General features: G+C 41.7%; 1 protein-coding gene across 5 annotated transcripts in view; it reads right to left on the bottom strand.

Annotated features, from left to right (window-relative positions):
* Positions 1–264: 264 nt before the first annotated feature.
* Positions 265–15,408, bottom strand: part of ZNF219 (zinc finger protein 219) — an 85,123-nt gene continuing 69,979 nt past the window's right edge. For all 5 annotated transcript variants that reach the window (XM_073631173.1, XM_073631156.1, XM_073631165.1 and 2 more), the window contains 2 exons: positions 3,111–3,236; positions 265–1,757 (listed from right to left, as the gene is read on the bottom strand). In XM_073631173.1, the coding sequence (XP_073487274.1) occupies positions 1,177–1,757; positions 3,111–3,236 (707 nt within the window). In that variant the 3' untranslated portion in view covers positions 265–1,176. The remainder of the gene's footprint in view (positions 1,758–3,110; positions 3,237–15,408) is intronic.

Consider the following 15,408-nt stretch of genomic DNA (forward strand, 5'->3'; position numbering starts at 1 on the left):
CAACCATCATACTTATAAATTGCAACACATACAAAGTGCAAATAACCACACAAGTTCTATAGCTAATGTTGAGGTTTTTCTTCACCTGTGACTGCCCGCTCTTACATGAAATAAACAAACACAAAAGTGCATTTTATAAATGAAACCTACTGTATAATGTAGCTAGCGGTATCTGCTCTCTAAATCAGTCCCTTAGAGTAATGCAGCTACCGTGTACAATGTTGTTCTGGAAGTCATGAGTCTTTTTTGAAGGTTAAAGCCACATTGTTACTTCAAAAGAGATTTTATTTTTTTTAAAAGATTTATTTATTTTTCTACAAGAAAAGAATAAAAAAAAATATAGAAATCTCTAAACGTGGAAATGTATTTTTTGAGCACAAACCTAAATAATGAAGGAATGTGGAAAAAAAGGATGTTTAGGGGTATCTACCTGCAGATGGGTCTGAATAACGATCCAAATTATCAAAAATAAAGTCTCAGCAATAAACAGAAACCAGAGGGGAATTTTGGGCAAAATAATCATCGTTACTAATGCTTCTATTTTATTCTTTTTTTTTTTTTTTTAACCCTACCTCTAGTTTCTTTCAACCTAGTACTACCATTCTGTGTTCCTATTGCTAGCTGTTTCTTTTGCCTCAGATATGTTGCAAACATTCTGTCACATTAGTGAAAAGTGCTCTCTCTGACTTTTTCGCTATAGCGCTTACAGTGCGTTATCCCCAATCTTTTCCATCAGTCTACCATCTCATTACCTCTGTTACCCAGCCAGTCTCCTAGCTGTATCTTGAAATGTTGTCCCTTTGTTTCTCTCCGCCAATGACTGTCTCCCCTTAGACGTCAATGTCTTTTTCCAAGACATCAATTATCCCTCCAACACAGCTTTCTTCTACAGGTTCCTCCATGAACTTCTCACGTTCTGCCCCCCTCCTATCTGTCTCTGGCACATTCTACCCATCCCTAGCTGGTATAGAAACACTCACATGTTCTACCTGAATTAATGACTCCTTTTCAGCTCCTAACCTTCTTTTCCCTCTACCCAGCACAAGCCTTCCCATCTTCTCTATCTACCCACCATCTTTCAGCAGTCCTAATCATTTCTTCTCTTTTTTTATGTGGATCATGGATTTCGGGCAGTCAAAGGGCACTTCTCATACCATCTGCCCTTCAGTGCTCTGTTCACTCAGTGTTTTCACATGGTTCTGGGCTGTCTCTTAGACTTGGGCTTTGGGACTGGGGGGAGAACACAGGTCTTGGTCTTCCTCTAATGTAGCCCCCCTTTCTACGTGATCTTCTCCCATGGTGTACTTGGAGATGGAGACTCATTAGTTCTCCCACAGAGGTGACGAATGGACAGTACATGCAGCGGTGGAAAGGGTTTCCTTGTGACAAATCCAAGGGCTCATGGTCGGGTCTCCCATTTGTTGGCTGATGTGAGGGACTCCTCCTCCTTTGGCCACCTCTGCTAGGCATTCGGGGAAATGCACTGGGACCCTGGCCCTCACTCAAGTGGAGACGGAGTGGCAAGGTAGTCCCATCCTCGCAGGGAGTAGGCAGATCGGGACAAGAACTTCCCCATGTAGAGGACACAGCAGGAAGCAGCCGCTCTTGCTGGGATGCACCTTGCTGAATACTCTTACCCCTTAAAGGGACACCTGAAGAAAGTTTGGAGTCCCGATGATGTCGTTGTAGGTGGTATTTCAATGACCCAGACTGAGTGCCAGCATAGGAGCAATGAGGGCATTTATATGGTCGTTCTCCTGTGTAGCAGAAGAATACAAAAAAAGAGATCAGTCAAGCATAGAAAAAGGAGGAATACATAAAAAGCAATGGAGAAACAAATAATTCTACAATAGGAAAGAGAGGAGCAATCTGATCCACCTATCAAGCAGATAGGATATGTTCAATCTGTGGCTGACACGAAAGGGTTAATTTCCAATCGCTATAGAATGCTACTACCTTCTTATCTGGAAGGATACCCATGCAATGCTAAAGATAAGTGGTGATGTGGGCCCCCTGGAGGATGAGCTTTGGGATAATGTCCTTGACTCTGTCCTCCACAGCTCCCTCAACACGGCCCAGAGGCTTTCACAACTCTTTATTTTACTCAGGGTTCACTACACCCCCCTGAAATTGTACCACATGGGTATTCTGCACCTTTCTGTGCCATATGCGCCTCCGCGACTGGGGACATTGATAATTTACTGTGGCGAGGTCCCAAGCTACATCGTTAACGGGAGGCAGTGATTAATACAAAAGAGCACTATTCCAGGCCCGTAGACTCATCCTCCAATTGTGGAAATCAGACAGAGCCCCCACCCACAAGGAGTGGGTGTGTAATATGGGTTATACCCTCAAACTGGAGAAGTTCAATTCCCAGCATAGAGGGAGCCCTAGCAAATTTGATCAGATTTGAGGTGATTGGTTGGCTGTCCCGGGCCTTGCTCCTACCGAGTTAGTTATGGACAGGCTCTTGACCTAATTTGCATTTCACGGTATCTTGTAAGTATTTTATAACCTGCTCATTGTGATCGCTTTATTTCATATGCCTCGCTCTTAGACATACCTACTGTACAGAACTGCGCTTTGAATGTACTTGTTATAATGTAAAGTGTACTACTGCTGCTTCATATGGCATTCTTTTGACTGTAAACATCTCCTTATCACAGTTTGTATCTGTTATGTATACTCGTTTCAGATTAATAAACAATATTTCTGATTTTTAAAAAAAAGCAGATCAGATGCATTCTGGAGAATCATGTTTCTTCCCTATTTCTGGATCCTTCCATGCAGATTTTTCCAGTCTACAAAGAATACTACAGTTCAGAAATTCAGGAAATCAAGATTTATAAACAACAGCAGGATAACTAGATAATAGGGAGAATATGCATCCACATATTCATCCACAATGCTGTGGAAAGGATCAGATTCAGTCATTCCACTCACAATGGAAATCAGTTCCCTTATGTCCGCTAGTAAGGCTAAATGTAGGAAACAATTCATTTGCAGCTGTATTTTATATGAAAATTTATCTAATAGAAAGAGAATGAAAAAAGTACATACTGTATGTTAATAAAAATTAATACAATTGAAAAGTTTGGCTACTTTCTTACCTGTGTGAACTCTCAAGTGCACCTTTAGGTGATGGGAAGAACGAAATGATTTGGCACAGAAGGGGCAGTCTCTTCCAGTTGCTCCACGAGGCCTCTGAGAGGAGTTGACACTCCATCCATTCTTATCTGGAGAAGAAATAAGGTGAGCGCTGAAAAATCACACAAATAACTTACTTCCCTGTGTCCCTTTGAAAAGAACAAAGCCAAGAATATGTGTCCCCGGTATATGTGTAAAATATCAATCTCTAGTAGGAGGATATGTAAGCTGCTCACTTACCTATACTGTACATTATACCAAATGATAACATAAAGAGTTCCTCTATTTCTACCTTCTGTCACGTATCTTTGGGTGATGTGGTAGATGCTAATGCCTGGCAGGTGATTTGATCAGTCCATGCCTATTCAAACATGAAATGTCAACTTTAAGAGCATTAAGCTTTTAGACTTCATCCTGAACCCCTGCTATTTGCAGCTGTGCCAAACTGCATCCACCATGAAAATGTAAAATACAGTGTATGACCTGGAGAACATGCTAGTGTGTGGTGTGTTTTGATGTATGCAAGTTTGCTTCTGATCTACTTTGTAATGTTCTATTTCCAGTTTTTTTTTTTTTTTTTTTTTTTTTTTTTTTAGAAGGTCTCCTGAAAAGTGGGTGCATCTACTCAGGAGGCTTTATATATTCACAGTAGGAAAAAAATAAATTCAAACTACCATAGCCTGCCTCCTCTGACATATTCATTCTCTTCAAGGACCCAGTTTTCCCCAACTCTCATAAATGGTGGAATTTATGTATTCATCCTAGGCTTTTGATAAGAAAATGATTCACATACAGTTCTGCGATGCCCAGCCCAAGGAACACTATCCACAATCTAAATAAAAAGGTTAAATATATAAAAGTATAGCAATAGCACAATAATGCATGCAATTGCAATCTCTTTGTATGTATATACGGTAATTTTTCTTTGTATGTATACATATTTGCACAGCTGCAAAACATGCTCAGTGCATACTATATATCAGGGGCGTTGCTAGGTCTACAAAAGATCTGGGGCTAGAGCCCATAGCAGCGTAGTAAAGAAAGTCATATGATTGGGCGGGCATACACATATGTATATACAGCAATATACGTGTGTGTGTGTGTGTGTGTGTGTATATATATATATATATATATATATATCCCCAGAGAGCCCCCCACTTACATCAGGGTCCCCAGAGAGCCCCCCCTTACACCAGGGTCCCCAGAGAGCCTCCCCCTTGCATCAGGGTCCCCAGAGATCCTCCCCCTTGCATCAGGGTCCCCAGAGAGCCCCCCACTTACATCAGGGTCCCCAGAGAGCCTCCCCTCCCCTTGGGGACCCCTGCAGAGACTCGGGGCTATGGGCCCCAGATTCGGGGCTATAGCCCCAAAAGCCACCCCCTAGCGACGCCACTGCTATATATTGTGTTGAACATTTAGAAGTTTTCAGTGGGGACCGAAAGAGATTTGGTAAATTCCTGGTATTTTTTTTGTTTTATGGAACTCCTGTACACTAGACATCTGGCTGTGGGGAAGCAAAGTTAAAAGAATGGATACTAATCCCCCATATACAGTACATACAAAACCTAATAATGTGTAAGCACATTTCAGTATCTGGAACCATGTTTTATCAACCCGGAGGTCCCATAAGGTCACCTAGAGTGGCCACAGGCTGCCTTGTCTATGAATTGTTGTTCTAGTGTTAATACGCACTGAGATACTTGTCCAAAAGCGACATTTGTGCACACATGGAAATTTTGATTGTTGACACTTCTCCAAGAAAAAATCAACCCTGTTCATGGGAAGATTTCTATGACAAGCTGGTAGATCTACCTGTGTCAAAATGAGCACCTCTAACAGAGGTGCTCATTATCCCCTGCAGAATACAGAAACATCTAGACTGGAAAAGTTTGATTTCAGGAGCCTCACTTGTTATAATTAAGTGGTTTATTCCTGTCTTATATTTGCAGCATTCAGATGATCCCCAATTTCTCTCTAAACCTGCTGAAACTAGATGTTTTAGGTAACAGGAATCTGGTAACTAAGGGCACCTTCAGAACAGGAAACACTTGGTGTGACCCTCTGTAATTTAAATTTTAGTTCAAACTACACCTTTGTACTAGCTTCCTCACAGAAGGTTTTAGAGTATGCTAGCAACCTAGAACCTCTAAAGAAAAAAGAAACAAAATAGCTTTAAAATTCAACAACTGTTAAGTGTAGTCATAAACATAAAATCATGCAAACATGTTTTTTTAATTTAATGAAATGTTGCATTAACATGAACACGTTCAAATTCTACCAACACTATTAAATTATTGTTTTCATTTTAATTTGTATTTCCAACCATATATAAATGTAATTTGCACTCCACCTGAATGGAATTTTATCCTAGGGCTGGTGACAGTTATTATGGTTATTGCAGATCTGTGTGTGTTATGCCTAATGTTTGTTCTTCTCCCCTGAATCACATGTTTTTAGGTAATGCCTACTGTGTTAGTACTGCATCTCATCATGTTTTTCGTCTAGTTCCAATACATTTTGTTCTAATAGTGTTGGGAGTCTGGGTCTAGGGTGTATTGGATTTGTAGTGGTCTTTTGTTTGTATTTTGCTTTCTTCTGCAAAATTGTATAATAAAGAGAACCCTTTAAACACAAATTCTCCTCTCTAAAGAATGAAGAAGCTAAGCTCTATAATGTCAAGTGGTACTGTTCCTCCCTGGTAAATTTAGAGATAGAGAGAAACACTTTTTTGCTTTTATTAGTAAGCAGGTAGGAACAGAGAACAGTAAGACAGCACAGACTATTACAATGTACTAATGGCTCTGTCCGTACTCCTCCAGTGTATGACCTTATCTACATCAGTGCTGAGGCCCGTATACCATAAATGGACCATTTATTTATGTGGCTGCAGCTGTTGCATTGAGCCAGCCCATGTAAGTCTATGGGCATGGACACAGCCACTAGCCCTAATTTGACAGGCGTGCAAGTAAGCGTCTGTGAACACAGTCAGTGTACGTTCTGGGCCACTTACCCATAGCCATATGGCTGTCAACTTGGGGCGCAGCAGAAATCCTTGTTACATCAATCAAAAGCCCGGGAGGCACAAGCGCAGTTCCCAGACCCGCTGCCAGCAGCCGGTCAAAATCTTTGACTGGACTCTGTACTGAGTGGTACTCATGTTAAGGGTAATATGCTTTCAGGGTCATATATCATACACTAGTAGAATTTTGTTGAAATTTTTCACTTTAAGAATGTTAGTTACTGATTAAATCCAGATTTAGTAATGGCGGAATTGGTCTGTTTTTACTCCACCTTGTGCCAATCTAAAGTCCGTTACACTGCAGACTCATTATCCTCATATCTGCAATTCATAATGCTACCTCAACTCTCAAATTCTCAATGGGCCTTCCTAGATTCCCCCATCACTAAAGGAGTTCAGGTTCTTTCCCCACTTTTAAGACTGTGGGAGATGAAGGCTTCCCTATAGTAGTATAAAAGCAATATGAAGATTTTATTTTGCCAAAACAGTTAGAAACATATAATATGACCCTACATATGCAATGTTTACCTACCCCTATGAGTAAAGCTATTTTGAATGCTCCTTTTGAAGACAAGCAAATCTTCTCTGGATCCTAATTTGTATAGGCCTATTTCATTACTGCAATCTGATTGGCTAAAGTACTGGCTAGGAGGCTAAACAAGGTTATAACAAGTATAATACATCTGGATCAGGCAGCTTTTATGCCCCAAAAATCAACAGCAATAACCTCCACATATTCATCAAAATGCAGACAATGTGGGATCAAGAGCTTTGTTATCCCTTAATACCAACAAGGCTTTCAATAGTGTTGAATGACAGTACCTCTGGGCAATTTTAGAACAGTTTGGGTTTGGGGAGGTATTTATCTCCTAATTAAAAATGCTATCAGAGTCCCCCAAGCCACTGAAAGTCAGGGGGTGGGGGGTAGACTCATCTCCCTTTGCACTGTACAGGGGTAATCAGCAATAGTGCCCTCTCCCCCTACTAATGTTTGCCTTGGCCACTGAGCTGTTGACAGCTCGGATTAGGGCTTCAGATGATGTTACGGGCTTTAGATATGGTGATATACATGAAAAACCGCTGTTGTACGTGGATGATATGCTTATACTCCTGCGTAATACAAATGCCTCTATCAAAGCAGTCATGTCTATTATAGCTGAATTTGGCACGTATTCTAGATTAACAATTAACTGGTCAAAATCTGCACTAATGCAGCTTGAGGGGAATGTAGACCCGCTTTTGTCATCCTTTTGTCCAGTCCTTTATATATTTAGGGATTACAATCTCTGCCAATATAATGGAATACTCTCAAGTGAATATTTATAAATTGATTTCCAAATTTAGGGATAAAGTTAAAGTTAAATTATGGCAAAAGCTAGGTCTGTCCCTGATTGATTGGTAGGTATAACTTGGTTAAAATGATACCCATGCACCAGCAACTTTATCTACTACACAATCCCCCACTGGTAATACTTCTTAAAATATTCTGCACTCTGAATTCAACTTTTCAATCATTAATATGGAAAAATAGCTCATCCAGGGTTTGATTTCAGCAGTTGAAATGTTCCCAAGGATAATGGAGGTATTGCCTTTTCAAACCCATGGATATATTACTTGGCAGTGCAACTCCAACACTTTAGGGAGTGGCTAGGCACAGGGATGGGTATGGCTTGGGACTCTACTTTGTCCGATATTCTACACTAATTTGTCTCTTTCGGAGGGCTTGGAACCACACCCAAACAGCTACAAAATGTACATGGCTATACAGAGTATAGCCCTATCTGGGGACCTATGGTATTGCACATATAAGACATATTTTTTGTAGGAGCAAACTGGTTCAGTTTGCTTCACTGCAATCTTTTGTTTACCCCAACATATGAGCATACAATCTCTGCTCAAAAACTTTCCAGATGATTTCCAACTTTCCCCCACTCCTGTTTTTAATATAATGCAACAACTACAACTTTAAAAGGCTTTATATAGGGATGCTATGCAATGTTGCTTAGAAAAGCATTAGAGAATTGGGTATCCAATGCTGGAGAAATGATAGGGGACACTAGAAAATGGCACAGAAAGCTGCGTGCTCCAGCTCTTTGAATGTGTCACAAAGGCTCTCTCAACCTTGCAATCTTTTATATGTTCACTATACCCCACTCAGATTGCATAATATGGTATTATTACCAGGTCTGATATGCCCCAAGTGTAGCAGAAATCAGTGGGATTTGATTCACATGCTGTGGTGCTGTCCTAATCTCCACAGGTCCTGAGAAATTGTTATAAATACAATTAATTATGCAGTTTAAATCAATATCACACTAGATCATAAACTATGAGTACTAGGTATACTAGATGACACAGTGTTACAGACACATACTAGAGAGACAGTGTCTAGAACCCCGTTTCAGACAGGCAAACATATTCTATTTCACTGGAAGGACACCTCCCCTCCCTCTCCCCAAGAATGGATTGATCACATGGGTGTTACTCTCCGTTATGAAAGGGTTATCTATCTACACTGGGGGTGTCCCACAAAGCATGACAACGTATGGGGTAGTTGGTTGCATATTCCCGGTCTAGCAGTGGTTGACCCAGTAATGAGCAGAATGTTAATGTGGTTTAAAATCTATCTGTACTGCATTACATTTGTTTAAAAATAGAATTTTAAAAGCAAACAAAATTTTTAAGTATTTTCAAACAACATTCATTAAGTCACTGAATGTACTGAGGATTTTTTTTACAAATGTTTGCTTGAAAAACTATTAGTCAGCTTAACTTTGAAACTGTAGACCAAGAGTTCAAGGGTTCCAAGCAATGCCCTTTGCAAGACCAGTTTTAAAGCTGAACTCCAGACAAATATAAAAGACACAAATTAATGGCGCTCTGTATGCATAAATACATCCTCAAATGTTTTTTTTAATGCAAGCAGCATAGATACCAGAATATGACCTGGTATCAGCCTCAGTAATCCCCTGTACAGTAGAACGCAGACTGGAATAGGGTGCAGCAAAAGGAGAACAGGGAACAATCAAGTGTGCTGTAGTGCAAGAATCATGTTGATAGGAAGACAGAGCTCAGGGTAGATAAGATGGGTTCATTAGTCTGCCACTTCTCCTTTCACTGTCCAGTCACTGGGTGGGGTGGAAAGGAGACCTAAAAGTTAAAGTGAACCTGCAGCAAAGAAAGATCAGGCCCCTTCCTCTGCCAGGGCTGTGCTGTGTGGCAAAGCTGAGTAAAGCCTAAGACATACAGGCCAAATGTAGGCCGGCATGGGCTGCATTCACACCTGAGTGTTTTCAGCTCATAAAATGCCCAACAAGCAAAATGCCATTCATTTCAATGGCACCTGTTCACATCTGAGTGTTTTGTCACCTGAAGCAAAACGCCTGAAAAACGCCCTAAACTCAAAAACGAACATGAGCTTCTTTGGGGCAGATTACAGGCGTTTTTCTGCTTTTTACATTGGTGACCTCAACAAAATCGCGGCAAAAGCACAGCCAAATTGCGGTAAAAACACGCGACTTTGAAAGTGTGTATGGCAGCCAGTCCAACAGAGGCCATTCGGCTAGATTCGATCAAAGGCTCATGACCGAAAAATGCCTGCTGACCGGTTCCTGATCAACGTTTTCAACCATTGGCGCTGACTAGATTGTTCTGGCGGGGGGGCATCCCCCTGTCAAAACACAATAGAACAGCAGGGGAGATCACTGTATATTGGATTGTTAGTACAGCGGCTCCGACCTGAGCCGGTTAAAAAAAAAAAAACTAGTGGTGTTTTAGGCTTTAACCTCAGGACTAGATAGACGGAAATAAAAATCTTTTGGCATATAAAACAGCTCTTACAAATGCTTTATTTGTAAATTTTACTAGCCTTTGGGTTTGATATATATATGTATAATTAATTCATTTGGTGTACTTTGTATATTTTAAAGTGACTGTTTGACGGTAAAATTCATCTTTTATACTCTAATAAAAGTGGCACTTGGTTGCCTTTTATATACTTCATTACGCCCATTTCTGCCTTAAAAGTCCAAGGGGGCTGCTCCTATTGCACTAGCTGCATGTTTTCGCTTTCCTTATTTGTAAATGTAGCTGTTTTTCTGTGGTTCAGCTTTAATTATTCCTGAAGATGCACAAAAAACATCACATGTTCTATGTATGCACAGGTTGGGTAAACGGTGTCCTAGAAATGAAAGTGAGCTATCTGTGCTGATTTCCACAAATATAGGAAGCACTACCCTAATTAAACTGGCTAACACTTAAAGCGGAGTTCCACCCAAAAACTTGAACTTCTGCTTATCCGGTCCCCCCCCCCCTCCGGTGTCACATTTGGCACCTTTCAGGGGGAGCAGATACCTAATACAGGTATTTGCTCAAACTTTTAGCCATCTACGCCATGTCCAGCCCCCCCACTGTCTTCTGGGAAACACACAGGTCCCAGAAGACAGCAGGGACCAGTCAGAACGCGCATCGCGACTCACTCATGCGCAGTAGGGAACCAGGCTGTGAAGCTGCAAGGCCTTACTGAAGGATGGGTCGGCTTTAGGTGAGGACATTGTGGGTGCCCTGGACAGGTAAGTGTCCTTATTTTAAAAGTTGCAGTATTTGTAGCTGCTGACTTTTAATTTTTTTTTTTTTTGCGGAACTCCACTTTAACCGCTTGCCGACCACCGCATGTACATTTACGTCGGCAGAATGGCACGGATGGGCAAATGGGCGTACCCGTACATCCCTTTGAATTTACCGCCATGCCGGGGCGCGCACCCCCCCATCGTGTGCTCCGTGATCGTGCCCGCGGACTCGATGTCCGCCGGTCTCCCAGCGATTGTGTCACGGAGAGGTAGAACAGGGAGATGCTTTTGTAAACAAAGCATTCCCCATTCTGCCTAGTGACAAGACAGTGATCTACTGCTCTCTGTCATCGAGCGCAGCAATCACTGTCCTGTGTGTTCAAGCCCAGCCCCCTCACAGTTAGAATCACTCCCTAGGACACACTTAACCCCTTCACCGCCCCCTAGTGTTTAACCCCTTCACTGCTAGTGTCATTTACACAGTAATCAATGCATTTTTATCGCACTGATCACTGTATAAACGACAATGGTCCCAAAATAGTGTCAAAAACGTCCGATGTGTCCAACATAATGTCGCAGTCACTATAAAAAGTGCAGATCGCCACCATTACTAATAAAAAAAATAATAAAAATGTCATAAATCTATCTCCTATTTTGTAGATGCTATAAATTTTGCGCAAACCAATCAATATATGCTTATTGCGATTTTTTTTACCAAAAATATGTAGAAGAATACATATCAGCCTAAACTGAGGAAAAAAATGTTTTTTTTATATATTTTTTGGGGGTATTTATTACAGCAAAAAGTAAAAGATTTTGCTTTTTTTTCATAATTGACGCTCTTTTTTTGTTTATAGCGCAAAAAATAAAAATCGCAGAGATGATCAAATACCACCAAAAGAAAGCTCTATTTGTGGGGAAAAAAAGGACGTAAATTTTGTTTGGGTACAATGTCGCACGACCATGCAACTGCCAGTTAAAGCGATGCAGTGCCGAATCGCAAAAAATGGCCCGGTCATTCTGCAGCCAAATCCACCGGGGCTGAAGTGGTTAACTCAACAAAACTCAACTGGCAATGTCAACTTTTCTGCACACATTTTGCAATTTTCCAATGTGCGTGCAGGAGAAGGAACAAGATGGGAAGAGTTATGAAAAAAAAAAAAACATAAACTAAGAGGGTTACAGTGCTCCTGGAATGTATTCACAGTGCTTCACTTTTTCCACATTTTGTTATGTTAAAACCTAATTCCAAAATGGATTAAATTCATCATTTTCCTCAAAATTCTACAAACAATACCCCATACTGACAACGTGAAAGAAGTTTGTTTTAAATCTTTGCAAAGTTAGTTATTAAAAAGAATACTTATGTACATACGTATTCACAGCCTATGCCATGACACTCAAAATTAAGCTCAGGTGCATCCTGATTCCATTGATCATCCTTGAGATGTTTCTGCAACTTGATTGGAGTCCACCTGTGGTAAATTCAGTTGACTGGACATTATTTGGAAAGGCACACACCTGTCTATATAAGGTCCCACAGTCAACAGTGCATGTCAGATCACAGACCAAGGGACTTCAGAAACCTCCAAAACAGGATTGTATCGAGGCACAGATCTGGGGAAAGGTACAGAAAAATGTCTGCAGCATTGAAGGTCCCAGTTAGCACAGTGGCCTCCATCATCTGTGAATTGAAGAAGTTTGGAACCACCATGACTCTTCCTGGAGTGGGCCGCCCGGCCAAACTGAACGATTGGGGGAGAAGGGCCTTAGTCAGGGAGCTGACCATGAAACCGATGGTCACTCTGACACAGCTCCAGCTTTTCTCTGTGGAGAGAGAAGAACCTTCCAGAACAACCACCATCTCTGCAGCACTCCACCAATCAAGCCTGTATGGTATAGTGGCCAGATGGTGGAATGATAGCCCACCTGGAGTTTGCCAAAAGGCACCCCGAAGGACAAGGACTCTCAGTCCATGAGAAACAAAATTCTTTGGTCTGATGAAACAAAGATTAAGCTCCCTGAATGGCAAGTGTCATGTCTGGAGGAAAACAAGCACCGCTCATCACCTGGCCAATATCATCCCTACAGTGAACCATGGTGGTGGCATCATGCTGTGGGGATGTTTTTCAGCGGTAGGAACTGGGAGACTAGTCAGGAACAAGGGAAAGATGAATGCAGCAATGTACAGAGACATCCTTGATGAAAACCTGCTTCAGAGCGCTCTGGACCTCAGACTGGGGTGCAGGTTCATCTTCCAACAAGATAACGACCCTAAGCACACAGCCAAGATAACAAAGGAGTGGCTACGGGACAACTCTGTGAATGTCCTTGAGTGGCCAAGCCAAAGCCCAGACTTGAACCTGATTGAATATCTCTGGAGAGATCTGAAAATGGCTGTACCCCGAAGCTCCCCTCCAACACAATGAAGCTTGAGAGGTCCTGCGAACAAGAATGGGAGAAACTACCCAAAAATAGGTGTGCCATGCTTGTAGCATCATACTCAAAAAAACTTGGGGCTGTAATTGGTGCCAAATGTGCTTCAACAAAGTAATGCGCAAAGACTGTGAATACTTAATGTACATGTGATTTTTTTTTTTTTTTTTAATAAATTTGCAAAGATTTCAAACAAACTTCTTTCATGTTGTCAATATGGGGTATTGTTTGTAGAATTTTGAGGAAAATAATGAATTTAATCCATTTTGGAATAAAGCTGTAACATAACAAAACTGGAAAAAGTGAAGTGCTGTGAATACTTTCCAGATGCACTGTATATACAGATGCATCTCAAAAAGTTAGATCATCAAAAATTTAATTCAAAAAGTGAACCTCATATATTATATAGATTCATTACACACAGAGTGATGTATTTCAAGCATTTCTTTGTTTTAATTTTGATGATTATTGCTTACAGCTATAGAGTTGCACCGATACCACTTTTTTAAGACCGAGTACAAGTACGGATACTTTTTTTTAATGTCATGTGACAGTAGCACTGATGGGCACTCATAGATGGCACTGACTGATGGGGGACTGATTTGCAGCACTGATAGGCGGAACTGACTGATGGGCACTGATTTGCAGCACTAATGGCTGGCACTGACTGATGGGTACTGATATGCTAGCTCTGATAGGTGGCATTTATGGGCACTGATTGGTGGCACTTATGGGCAATGATAGGTGCAACTGATGGGCAGGCAGTGGCAATGAAATGATGAGAGAGACCATCAATAACAGTCAAACTTTCTATAGTATACATGCGATGCCCATCTTCGTACTCCCTGCACTCGGCCTCAGTAAACCAGCAGTTAGAAGGCAGCAGCGGACATCTTGCTACACCCAGTCCATATAGTTAGTGAACTATATGGGCAGGGTGTAACAAGATGTCCGCTGCCGTATTGTGACTGCTGGCTTACTGAAGCTGAGTGCAGGGTGTACCAAGATGGGTGTCGCGCTGTTCAATTTCCAACGGAGACCGGGGCTGTCAGTCCCGTTAACGAATGTGACCGACTGGGTCACCGATTCTGATGGCTGCGTGTGCGACCCACACCCCTGCCAGCTTACCTTCTGCTGCTGCCAGCCCAGGACTCGCTCTCCACTGCCAGGACTCGCTCTCTGCTCCACTCACTCCCAGGAGCCGCCTCTTCATACAAAAAGTATTGGGTCAGGCATCGGGAGCATTTGCCCGAGTACAAGTACTCAGGCGAATACTCAGTATCGGCACCGATACTAATACTAGTATCAGTATCGGTGCAACCCTACTTACAGCTAGTGAAAACCCAAAATTTGAATATTGTGAAAAAGTTCAATATTGTAGACGCATGGTGTCGCACTCTAATTACCTAATTGACTCAAAACACCTGTAAAGGTTTCCTGAGCCTTTAAATTGTCTCTCAGTTTGTTTCAGTAGGTTACACAATCATGAGGAAGACTGCTGACTTGACAGTTGTCCACAAGACAGTCATTGACAACCTCCACAAGGAGGGCAAGTCACAAAAGGTGCTAAAGAAGCTGGCTGTTCGCAGAGTGCTGTATCCAAGCATATTAATGGAAAGTGTGAGTGGAAGGAAAAAGTTTTGTAGAAAAAGGTGAACAAGCAACAGGGATAACCGCAGCCTTGAGAGGATTGTGAAGCAAAGGCCATTCAAGAATTTGGGGGAGATTGGAGTACGGCTGGTGTCAGTGCTTCAAGAACCACTACACACAGATTTATCCAGGACATGGGCTACAATTGTCGCATTCCTTGTGTCAAACCACTCCTGAACCAGAGACAACGTGAGAAGCGTCTTACTTGGGCAAAGAAGAAAAGGATTGTTCTGTTGCTAAGTGGTCCAAAGTCCTCTTTTAAAAGTAAGGACAAGTAAATTTTGCATTTCATTTGGTAACCAAGGTCCAAGAGTCTGGAGGAAAAGTGGAGAGTCACAGAATCCAAGTTGCATGAGGTCCAGTGTGAAGTTTTCACAGTCGATGATTTGGGGAGCATATCATCTGCTAGTGTTGGTCCACTGTGTTTTACCAAGTCCAAAGTCAGCGCAGCTCTCTACCAGGAAATTCTAGAGCACTTCATGCTTCCCTCTGCTGACCAGCTTTATGGAGATGCTGATTTAATTTTCCAGCAGGATTGGCACCTGCCCACAGTAGCAATACCTGGATCAATGATCATGGTATCACCCT

Source organism: Aquarana catesbeiana, linkage group LG01, assembly GCF_042186555.1.
Source record: "Aquarana catesbeiana isolate 2022-GZ linkage group LG01, ASM4218655v1, whole genome shotgun sequence".
NCBI classification, from domain to species: Eukaryota; Metazoa; Chordata; class Amphibia; order Anura; family Ranidae; genus Aquarana; species Aquarana catesbeiana.